The following is a 12,700-nucleotide window of genomic DNA, read 5'->3' on the forward strand; positions in this document are numbered from 1 at the left end:
ACCACTGTCCATGTATGTAAACTGAAATGTGTAACTATTGCCTTGGTGTTCCACTGTCCATGTTTGTAAACTGAAATGTGCAACTACTGCCTTGGTATACCACTGTCCATGTATGTAAACTGAAATGTGCAACTATTGCCTAGGTGTACCACTGTCCATGTATGTAAACTCAAATGTGCAACTATTGCCTTGGTATACCACTGTCCATGTATGTTAACTGAAATGTGCAACTATTGCCTAGGTATACCACTGTCCATGTATGTAAATTGAAATATGCAGCTATTGCCTAGGTTTACCACTGTCCATGTATGTAAACTGAAATGTGCAACTACTGCCTAGGTATACCACTGTCCATGTATGTAAACTGAAATGTGTAACTATTGCCTTGGTGTTCCACTGTCCATGTTTGTAAACTGAAATGTGCAACTATTGCCTTGGTGTACCAGTGTCCATGTATGTAAACTGAAATGGGCAACTACTGCCTAGGTATACCACTGTCCGTGTATGTAAACTGAAATGTGCAACTATTGCCTAGGTGTACCACTGTCCATGTATGTAAACTGAAATGTGCAACTATTGCCTTGGTATACCACTGTCCATGTATGTTAACTGAAATGTGCAACTATTGCCTAGGTATACCACTGTCCATGTATGTAAATTGAAATATGCAACTACTGCCTTGGTGTACCACTGTCCATGTATGTAAACTGAAATGTGCAACTACTGCCTAGGTATACCACTGTCCATGTATGTAAATTGAAATATGCAACTATTGCCTAGGTTTACCACTGTCCATGTATGTAAACTGAAATGTGCAACTATTGCCTAGGTATACCACTGTCCATGTATGTAAACTGAAATGTGCAACTATGGCCTAGGTGTACCACTGTCCATGTATGTAAACTGAAATGTGCCACTATTGCCTAGGTATACCACTGTCCGTGTATGTCAACTGAAATATGCAACTATTGCCTAGGTGTACCACTGTCCATGTATGTAAACTGAAATGTGCAACTATTGCCTTGGTATACAACTGTCCATGTATATATACTGATATGTGCAACTATTGCCTTGGTGTACCACTGTCCATGTATGTAAACTGAAATGTGCAACTATGGCCTAGGTGTACCACTGTCCATGTATGTAAACTGAAATGTGCAACTATTGCCTTGGTTTACCACTGTCCATGTATGTAAACTGAAATGTGCAACTATTGCCTAAGTATACCACTGTCCGTGTATGTAAACTGAAATGTGCAAATATTGCCTTGGTTTACCACTGTCCATGTATGTAAACTGAAATGTGCAACTATGGCCTAGGTATACCACTGTCCATGTATGTAAACTGAAATGTGCAACTATTGCCTAGGTCTAAAACTGTCCATTTCAGTAAACTGATATGTGCAACTATTTCCTTCGTATACCACTGTCCATGTATGTAAACTGAAATCTGCAACTATTGCCTAGGTTTACCACTGTCCATGCATGTAAACTGAAATGTGCAACTATTGCCTAGGTTTACCACTGTCCATGTATGTAAACTGAAATGTGCAACTACTGCCAAGGTATACCACTGTCCATGTATGTAAACTGAAATGTGCAACTATGGCCTAGGTATACCACTGTCCATGTATGTAAACTGAAATGTGCAACTATTGCCTTGGTGTAAAACTGTCCATTTCAGTAAACTGATATGTGCAACTATTGCCTTGGTATACCACTGTCCATGTATGTAAACTGAAATCTGCAACTATAGCCTAGGTATACCGCTTTCCTTGTATGTAAACTGAAATGTGCAACTATTGCCTAGGTTTACCACCGTCCATGTATGTAAACTGAAATGTGCAACTACTGCCAAGGCATACCACTGTCCATGTATGTAAACTGAAATGTGCAACTACTGCCTTGGTATACCACTGTCCATGTATGTAAACTGAAATGTGTAACTATTGCCTTGGTGTTCCACTGTCCATGTTTGTAAACTGAAATGTGCAACTACTGCCTTGGTATACCACTGTCCATGTATGTAAACTGAAATGTGCAACTATTGCCTAGGTGTACCACTGTCCATGTATGTAAACTCAAATGTGCAACTATTGCCTTGGTATACCACTGTCCATGTATGTTAACTGAAATGTGCAACTATTGCCTAGGTATACCACTGTCCATGTATGTAAATTGAAATATGCAGCTATTGCCTAGGTTTACCACTGTCCATGTATGTAAACTGAAATGTGCAACTACTGCCTTGGTATACCACTGTCCATGTATGTAAACTGAAATGTGTAACTATTGCCTTGGTGTTCCACTGTCCATGTTTGTAAACTGAAATGTGCAACTATTGCCTTGGTGTACCAGTGTCCATGTATGTAAACTGAAATGGTCAACTACTGCCTAGGTATACCACTGTCCGTGTATGTAAACTGAAATGTGCAACTATTGCCTAGGTGTACCACTGTCCATGTATGTAAACTGAAATGTGCAACTATTGCCTTGGTATACCACTGTCCATGTATGTTAACTGAAATGTGCAACTATTGCCTAGGTATACCACTGTCCATGTATGTAAATTGAAATATGCAACTACTGCCTTGGTGTACCACTGTCCATGTATGTAAACTGAAATGTGCAACTACTGCCTAGGTATACCACTGTCCATGTATGTAAATTGAAATATGCAACTATTGCCTAGGTTTACCACTGTCCATGTATGTAAACTGAAATGTGCAACTACTGCCTTGGTATACCACTGTCCATGTATGTTAACTGAAATGTGCAACTATTGCCTAGGTATACCACTGTCCATGTATGTAAATTGAAATATGCAACTACTGCCTTGGTGTACCACTGTCCATGTATGTAAACTGAAATGTGCAACTACTGCCTAGGTATACCACTGTCCATGTATGTAAATTGAAATATGCAACTATTGCCTAGGTTTACCACTGTCCATGTATGTAAACTGAAATGTGCAACTATTGCCTAGGTATACCACTGTCCATGTATGTAAACTGAAATGTGCAACTATGGCCTAGGTGTACCACTGTCCATGTATGTAAACTGAAATGTGCCACTATTGCCTAGGTATACCACTGTCCGTGTATGTCAACTGAAATATGCAACTATTGCCTAGGTGTACCACTGTCCATGTATGTAAACTGAAATGTGCAACTATTGCCTTGGTATACAACTGTCCATGTATATATACTGATATGTGCAACTATTGCCTTGGTGTACCACTGTCCATGTATGTAAACTGAAATGTGCAACTATGGCCTAGGTGTACCACTGTCCATGTATGTAAACTGAAATGTGCAACTATTGCCTTGGTTTACCACTGTCCATGTATGTAAACTGAAATGTGCAACTATTGCCTAAGTATACCACTGTCCGTGTATGTAAACTGAAATGTGCAAATATTGCCTTGGTTTACCACTGTCCATGTATGTAAACTGAAATGTGCAACTATGGCCTAGGTATACCACTGTCCATGTATGTAAACTGAAATGTGCAACTATTGCCTAGGTCTAAAACTGTCCATTTCAGTAAACTGATATGTGCAACTATTGCCTTCGTATACCACTGTCCATGTATGTAAACTGAAATCTGCAACTATTGCCTAGGTTTACCACTGTCCATGCATGTAAACTGAAATGTGCAACTATTGCCTAGGTTTACCACTGTCCATGTATGTAAACTGAAATGTGCAACTACTGCCAAGGTATACCACTGTCCATGTATGTAAACTGAAATGTGCAACTATGGCCTAGGTATACCACTGTCCATGTATGTAAACTGAAATGTGCAACTATTGCCTTGGTGTAAAACTGTCCATTTCAGTAAACTGATATGTGCAACTATTGCCTTGGTATACCACTGTCCATGTATGTAAACTGAAATCTGCAACTATTGCCTAGGTATACCGCTTTCCTTGTATGTAAACTGAAATGTGCAACTATTGCCTAGGTTTACCACCGTCCATGTATGTAAACTGAAATGTGCAACTACTGCCTTGGTGTACCACTGTCCATGTATGTAAACTGAAATGTGCAACTACTGCCAAGGCATACCACTGTCCATGTATGTAAACTGAAATGTGCAACTACTGCCTTGGTATACCACTGTCCATGTATGTAAACTGAAATGTGTAACTATTGCCTTGGTGTTCCACTGTCCATGTTTGTAAACTGAAATGTGCAACTACTGCCTTGGTATACCACTGTCCATGTATGTAAACTGAAATGTGCAACTATTGCCTAGGTGTACCACTGTCCATGTATGTAAACTCAAATGTGCAACTATTGCCTTGGTATACCACTGTCCATGTATGTTAACTGAAATGTGCAACTATTGCCTAGGTATACCACTGTCCATGTATGTAAATTGAAATATGCAGCTATTGCCTAGGTTTACCACTGTCCATGTATGTAAACTGAAATGTGCAACTACTGCCTTGGTATACCACTGTCCATGTATGTAAACTGAAATGTGTAACTATTGCCTTGGTGTTCCACTGTCCATGTTTGTAAACTGAAATGTGCAACTATTGCCTTGGTGTACCAGTGTCCATGTATGTAAACTGAAATGGTCAACTACTGCCTAGGTATACCACTGTCCGTGTATGTAAACTGAAATGTGCAACTATTGCCTAGGTGTACCACTGTCCATGTATGTAAACTGAAATGTGCAACTATTGCCTTGGTATACCACTGTCCATGTATGTTAACTGAAATGTGCAACTATTGCCTAGGTATACCACTGTCCATATATGTAAATTGAAATATGCAACTACTGCCTTGGTGTACCACTGTCCATGTATGTAAACTGAAATGTGCAACTACTGCCTAGGTATACCACTGTCCATGTATGTAAATTGAAATATGCAACTATTGCCTAGGTTTACCACTGTCCATGTATGTAAACTGAAATGTGCAACTACTGCCTTGGTATACCACTGTCCATGTATGTAAACTGAAATGTGTAACTATTGCCTTGGTGTTCCACTGTCCATGTTTGTAAACTGAAATGTGCAACTATTGCCTTGGTGTACCAGTGTCCATGTATGTAAACTGAAATGGGCAACTACTGCCTAGGTATACCACTGTCCGTGTATGTAAACTGAAATGTGCAACTATTGCCTAGGTGTACCACTGTCCATGTATGTAAACTGAAATGTGCAACTATTGCCTTGGTATACCACTGTCCATGTATGTTAACTGAAATGTGCAACTATTGCCTAGGTATACCACTGTCCATGTATGTAAATTGAAATATGCAACTACTGCCTTGGTGTACCACTGTCCATGTATGTAAACTGAAATGTGCAACTACTGCCTAGGTATACCACTGTCCATGTATGTAAATTGAAATATGCAACTATTGCCTAGGTTTACCACTGTCCATGTATGTAAACTGAAATGTGCAACTACTGCCTTGGTATACCACTGTCCATGTATGTAAACTGAAATGTGCAACTATTGCCTTGGTGGACCACTGTCCATGTTTGTAAACTGACATGAACAACTATTACCTTGGTATACCACTGTCCATATCTGTATACTGAAATGTGCAACTACTGCCTTGGTATGCCATTATCCATATTTCTATACTGAAATGTGCAACTACTGCCTTGATATACCATTGTCCATGTTTCTATACTGAAATGTGCAACTTCTGCCTTGAAATACCTTTGTCCATGTTTCTATACTGAAATGTGCAACTCCTGCCTTGATATACCATTGTCCATGTTTCTATACTGAAATGTGCAACTTCTGCCTTGAAATACCTTTGTCCATGTTTCTATACTGAAATGTGCAACTTCTGCCTTGAAATACCTTTGTCCATGTTTCTATACTGAAATGTGCAACTACTGCCTTGATATACCATTGTCCATGTTTCTATACTGAAATGTGCAACTACTGCCTTGATATACCATTGTCCATGTTTCTATACTGAAATGTGCAACTTCTGCCTTGAAATACCTTTGTCCATGTTTCTATACTGAAATGTGCAACTACTTCCTTGATATACCATTGTCCATGTTTCTATACTGAAATGTGCAACTACTGCCTTGATATACCATTGTCCATGTTTCTATACTGAAATGTGCAACTATTTCCTTGATATACCTTTGTCCATGTTTCTATACTGAAATGTGCAACAACTTCCTTGATATACCATTGACCATGTTTCTATACTGAAATGTGCAACTACTTCCTTGATATACCATTGTCCTTGTTCTGTACTGAAATGTGCAACTACTTCCTTGATATACCATTGTCCATGTTTCTATACTGAAATGTGCAACTACTTCCTTGATATACCATTGTCCATGTTTCTATACTGAAATGTGCAACTACTTCCTTGATATACCATTGTCCATTTCTGTGTAACAAGCATGTCCCTGTTCTTTTTCTCCTGTATTCCTTTTTCATCTTCGCATCTTCCTCCTTGGAGTAATTCTGCCACCCATGCGTTCTGTCCTGGCGCTGCCACACATACTGACTCTCCTCCTGGCTCTGTCCCTCGTCCGCGGTACCTGTATGTTTACATGTGTTCATTTTAAAACATGGGCATGTTGTTTCATCACATAGTGTACCGCGGTAGTATGGATGGGAACATGGTCAAACAAACTCACTCACTCATTACATAGGGCAGTTTGAAATGGTTAGGTGACGGACAAGTATATATAACCAAACATGTTCTGCAATTAGTAACATTTAGTAACAAAACGTAGAAAACAATCATTCCTCTCACTGTCAATCATCAGTACACAATAATGCATACCCTCTCTCTCTCTCTCTCTCTCTCTCTCTCTCTCTCTCTCTCTCTCTCTCTCTCTCTCTCACCTGTACGTTGGTTGGTGTTTGTAACCTTCACTGCAGTTGGTGCTGGGAGTTTTCGCTCCTTCTCATTCATCAGATTCCTGAGGACATTATATTTGTAAATCGTCACTTTAAATACATCATATTTTTCATATCATCTGACCACAAAACTAAGATCGTTGTTAAAATGGCATGTTTTGGGGATTATTTACGAGTAACTAAGTATGGGGACGGTGGTATACAAATATCTTCAACTAATCATATCTTACCGAACTGATACCTCAAACTTGTTTTCTTCACCGAACCTGTACTCGTGTATCTCCCCACTGCCCCACAGCACCTGTAGCAGCACAGTTTACACTATACATATTTGTCTTGCTCACATGTTAAGAATATTTCACTTAAGGCTGTCTCGTAAATGCAACATTTTCAGACGTCATAGAACAAAGTACATCGGAATGGACAGCATGAATTCCTCTAAGAAATGTGGTTCTGCATGCATAATTTTACCTTCACACGCAAACCTCTGACTCTGATGACCACGCCGCAACTCCCTGGTCCACCATCTTGATTTTTATGAGACCAGTCAGGACCTGCCGTATTAAATATTTAACATTGTTTTGACACAGTATAGTATATATACTACCATTAACGATGAGTAAGAAAACCAAGTCAAGAACATGTAATACTCTTTTCTTTACCTTTTGAAGTGGTGATTTATTCAGAAATATTTCCCGTCTTATAACAATAAACATATATCTTATGAGCTTCTGAAATCCAACTGATGTCAAAAAAGAAAATATTCAATTCAACCGAGCTACCTCTCTCAACCTGCACACCGACATCTATCAGCCGACCCGGGAGTAGCTGTCGAGGCTGATCTGTTGGCAGTATATCATACCCTGTCGCTGCCCCACAGCGATACACATTCCTGAAGCCATTGTCCCACAACACCCACACGGACTCTGAAAGTAGTGTGGAATTATACATTATGTGCATTCATATAAGATTATTCGCACAACATTAAAACAAATAGTTAATATGGGCATTAGTTTCGAATTTATACATAGTGAATGTCCTATTCAATACGATACATGTTACTGTACTAGGTTTGTGTCACGTAATTCAACTTTCTAAAACTTAGCTTATATGTTCTACCTCCTTCTTGTCCGTGGTTGTAGACGGTTCCCGGGAGTCCGGAATCTTGGTTGTCCCACATCCAGTCCGGCCCTCTCACAACCCTAGACCCTAGTGGGGGCAAGTTTTCATTTATGTGGATGTTGTCAAATCTGTCCAACGACTTCATATTAAATACATCCTTGTACAGAATACTATGGACAAATGTGGCCACTTGAACCTGAAAAAGAGTTCGGTAACAATAAACAAACGGAATTCTTCTTACGAGGTGTCGTGTTCGGTCAAACTACAAGTGTATGACGTGATGTTTGATGGTGCATACAGTAAACACTGATACTCATGTGAGGTCATTTTGCAATCAATGAGCACATGTAGAAGTTGGAACTTCTGATTACTTATTCTAGGTAAGCATTCATTTTTGTAATATATCTGAAGAATTGTGGCGGTGTGTTTATATAATAATATATATAATCACAGGAAAAGACAAGAAATATTAAGTGATACTGTAATTCAATAGTTTTATTTGATTCGTCAGTCAGCATTTGAAACTATTTTCTGAACTGCTGATCTATCAGATAAAATAAAGTTGACCTTATCATCATATCGCAGATCCAAACCAAAAGCGTCGATGACGGTGTCGATCATTCGGGGATTGTCGGCGTGAGATTTCATGTAGTTCAAGACGTTGGCACTAACCCTCTGGAAATGATGATACGAAGTAGAGATGCCTAGTATTTGTATTTACATTATTTCTCAGGGACAATGATATACAATACACATTTCACTATTTACATCCCCCTTTCATTACGATGTGTTACTTTTACACAATGCCCAGAAGTCTAAGTGCCGACTACACATCAACTCATATTCCAACGGGTATATACCAATAATTTTTCTTACCTTTATCTTCTGGTAATTGCAGAGTGTTGTGAGATCATTTGGTGAAGTATATGTGCCATCACTGACGGATGCCATTTGTCTAAGAAAGTCCTATAGAGTAAAACAAATATCACTTTATCTGATATCAAAACGTTCTTTAAAAATAAAGTCAAGTTGATTTGAAATCTTGAATTCCGTAAAATCAACTTGTACTTATACAATGTTACTGACACAGACAGATCTGAGGAATGCGTGTACATGGGAAGCAAGGAAAGTGACCTTACATTGTTTGCATCTCCAACAGGCACCCACACGAGAGGACCAGCAATGTCCTGTTTACTGCGATCACTGCTCAAAACACTTGCAACGGACAGGAGCCGTGTCTTCTCCTAATACAAATGTTTCAGAGTTACAGATAGTTTATGCATTTGTCAAATAAAATACAAGTGAAATAAAACATATCTATGTTTGTTTAGAAGATTATCCTTGCATCATTATGTGTCCATCCCTCGACAAAACAGACTGACCTATTCAAAATACAAGCTAGAATACTCACTTTCATAATTCCAAAATCAGGATACGTAATTAAATATATGGGAAGGTACTTTAGAATATGTTGTAATACATTTGAGCATGCATATATAAGTGCACTGCTCACCTTTTCACTGACATGACGATTGTCGGCAGAATGTTGATGATTTTCACTGGATGCTTGGCCATCAGTTATGAAAACAATCCTTGGTGGTACCTTCAGAAGCCCAAATTTGCATACACCACCTGAAATAGACCATCAACACAATGAATCTGTTCCCCTGCAAAGGGCTCCAAAATATATAAAGTTTTGCTTGAGGATTTAAATCAATTAACAGTTGCCATACCTTTAGTTATGCAAGCCAAGCTATAGAGTAGTCCCTGAAGAAGCGGCGAGTGGCCCCTGGGTCTGATGTTTCTGTAAAATGGAAATATATAGAGTAGGAAATCAGTCCGAACACACTATAATGCATCAATGTCCAAATTGTATAAAAGAAAAACTATAAAAACTATTACTATTTTTTAGCAACCATAAATACATATATGGTGCCATATATGATCCTGTGAACAAAATAGAAGTACTACCTATTGCATCCCTGAGACTTCCGTAGTCGTTAGTTAAATGATGCAATACCCTCGGTCGCCCTCCAAATGTTACAAGTGCAACATTCTCTTCAATGTCATGTTTTTCTGCTGTTTCTTCAAGTCCTGCACAGATGAGAAAAGCATGCTGAATCCAGATGAACAAAGATTCGATGTGACAAGTGTATCACAAACAAAGTCATATTTTACTAAACAGGCAAATTGCAATAATCATATTTAGTGGACAAATTTGCAACACTATATTATGAAACGCATGTATTAGATCTGTAAGTATGTGCTTTAAGATATGTGAATTTGTTACCGTTGATAAATCTTCGGAGGAAGTTTTTGATGTCCCTCAATGCATTGTCACTTATACTCTCGGATGTATCAATGCACAAGACGGTGTCAAGAGAAGTTTCAGCCATCGGAATATTTCCCGCTACAAGAATATAAAGCTATACCATGTACAAATAGTTACATTAGTTGTACATTATCGATAAAAGCAACTTTGACAAACTAACATCAATAATACTTTCGTTCTGTTTTATGTTACGGGGTCAGCCATTTGATATTCGGGTTGGAGGTCTGGGATTTTATATGGAGTCAGCTTCAGCTGAAAAACTAGATATTTTATTAATTAAAACTTTGAGCCTAAATATATTTTTTTCTAAAAAACGCTTTGCAACAATGTGATTTTTGTGGCAAACATTTTCTTTGTTTCATCTGTAAATTACGCATTATCATTTTTTTCAAGCATTTTCGTTGACAATTTATTATGTCCCATAAAATCCCAGCCCCGAAACTGAAATGGTCGACCCAAAGTTATTAATAAGGAGTTTTTCAAAAGAAGTTGTTATTGGGATTATATTAACCAACTAATAATGAAGTCAAACCTGTTTCAAGTGCTTCCTCCACACCACACCATAGTGAGCCATTGTAGGGGTTGCTGCTGTTGAGAACATCAATGCTCAGCAATGCTTGTATACTTGCTCTGCCGGACCTACTAGCACCAGGCTTCCTTTTGCTCAACTTTGCCTCAAACCTTTCTCTACGAAACGCAACATGCCCTTGCGATTAACCACTCGCGCTCTTTACTATTCATGAATAAGAGTTACCAAACTGCATACAATATTCTCTGTATACAAAGGTAATTATTGGGTACAACCTTTGTGTACAGAATGCTATGATACCTAAAGTACCCGAGAGGTAGAAGTACTTTATCAAATACATGTTAAGTAAAGCTGGGACAATACGAATATTATTAGGGAGAAGGCTGTAATAAGTGTTGCACTTGTGCCCAATCCCTTTGTCTTATTGGACAATAAAATATGTTTAATAATAACGAATATTATGTATTGCCTGGAAATTTGTATAGGATTGCATCATTACTACGATTAGTGCCAGACTATACCTTGTAGAAGGATCATTCAGTAATTGATCGGTGTGACCACCCATTTCCCTTCTCAACATGCGCTCCACCAGACCAACAGCATCGTCCTCGGAGTCTGGGTTCAGCTCATCACAACTAACACCCGTCAGTCGCCCCACGGCTCTGAAGTCATCCACAGTGGCTACGGGTAACACTCTTGAACGAAGAAACTGTCTCACCGCATCACATAATGGACGAACGGTTGGTTTGTTATTCTTCCCCCTGACCAAGTGTCCTTTGGTTTCTATGATGCTTGTTTTGGAGGATGGGGGACTGTTTGGGGTGTCTTTTTGCAATGGACGATCAATCAGATCTGTTGCTGGTGTTGAAAATTTGTCGGCTTCTAACGTTCCAAGGACAACCACAGTTTCGGAACTTCCAACCTCATATTCTACATGCTGCTGTTGGGTGGGTAGTGAACTAGTGTTGTCTGTAGGACTCTTGTCAGCCTCCTGCTCACGGATTTCAAACAACTGTGCATTGTCGGCAATCGATGCAAGCAACTGCATGAGGTTGGATCTCAAGTAAACATTTTGTTGCCTTTGACGTTCAAACTCTGTCTCTATCAATATTCTCTGTGCATGTATTTCCGCTTCAATGGAAGCAAATCTCTGTCTTGTCCTTGTATTATGTTCACCTTGAAGGCTCCCCATTATTGTACAGTCAGTTAGCTTACTGTTGCTGTTTCTCTAAACACATAAAACGTTTTGCCAGTTTTATTTTTTTTCACTAATAATTTATGCCACGCACCTTGTATCTGCAAATGTAAAAAGGTATAAACACAAATTCAGATTTAGGAGGCATGGCGTGTGCATGGTGTGCATCCAACACATGTGTTAAATTGGCTAGTAATGTGTATCTGGAAAAAAAACATCTGCGTCGGACTGTTTTATTTCTATTGAATTCGTAAAGATCTCTGTCATTTTCAGCTTGGAATATTCCGTGTCATCCGACGCTGCACACATGTCAAACGTATGCAGGGCATGGAGCTATACTTCCCTGCCTGTTATGATCTACAGATCAGGCCGGAAGTGACGTACATTCATGACAATTGTATCGACCGAGTGCGGATTGAATACACTTCATCCTGCCTTCCAAATAAATCGTTGCAGATTTTCTTATCTAAATGAATGCATATAGTCACATGACATACAGACGTATCGTAACAAAGTACAAAAACATCTCGTTATAAAACACATATTTCTAAGTGGTACATTAGTACGACAACGAAACATGTCAATCCGCATTGGCCACTAGGATTCCTGCGACAATGGACTTATTGGTCGCTCATATGATAAGGAAACGTGTTACTCGTT

The 12,700-nt window shown here is 39.0% G+C and overlaps 1 protein-coding gene across 1 annotated transcript in view; it reads right to left on the reverse strand.

The window, feature by feature from the left end:
- LOC124131395 overlaps nucleotides 1-12,037 on the reverse strand; it is a 31,314-nt gene extending 19,277 nt beyond the window's left edge. The window contains exons 1-12 of the mRNA XM_048380621.1: nucleotides 11,367-12,037; nucleotides 9,718-9,788; nucleotides 9,498-9,616; nucleotides 9,124-9,228; nucleotides 8,861-8,950; nucleotides 8,552-8,659; nucleotides 7,982-8,180; nucleotides 7,645-7,788; nucleotides 7,334-7,416; nucleotides 7,093-7,163; nucleotides 6,848-6,924; nucleotides 6,372-6,537 (exon numbers count right to left, since the gene is read on the reverse strand). Of these exons, the coding sequence (XP_048236578.1) occupies nucleotides 6,372-6,537; nucleotides 6,848-6,924; nucleotides 7,093-7,163; nucleotides 7,334-7,416; nucleotides 7,645-7,788; nucleotides 7,982-8,180; nucleotides 8,552-8,659; nucleotides 8,861-8,950; nucleotides 9,124-9,228; nucleotides 9,498-9,616; nucleotides 9,718-9,788; nucleotides 11,367-12,037 (1,904 nt within the window). The remainder of the gene's footprint in view (nucleotides 1-6,371; nucleotides 6,538-6,847; nucleotides 6,925-7,092; nucleotides 7,164-7,333; nucleotides 7,417-7,644; nucleotides 7,789-7,981; nucleotides 8,181-8,551; nucleotides 8,660-8,860; nucleotides 8,951-9,123; nucleotides 9,229-9,497; nucleotides 9,617-9,717; nucleotides 9,789-11,366) is intronic.
- Nucleotides 12,038-12,700: the final 663 nt, after the last annotated feature.

Source organism: Haliotis rufescens, unplaced genomic scaffold, assembly GCF_023055435.1.
Source record: "Haliotis rufescens isolate VD_foot unplaced genomic scaffold, xgHalRufe1.0.p SCAF_1, whole genome shotgun sequence".
In the NCBI taxonomy this organism is placed as follows: Eukaryota; Metazoa; Mollusca; class Gastropoda; order Lepetellida; family Haliotidae; genus Haliotis; species Haliotis rufescens.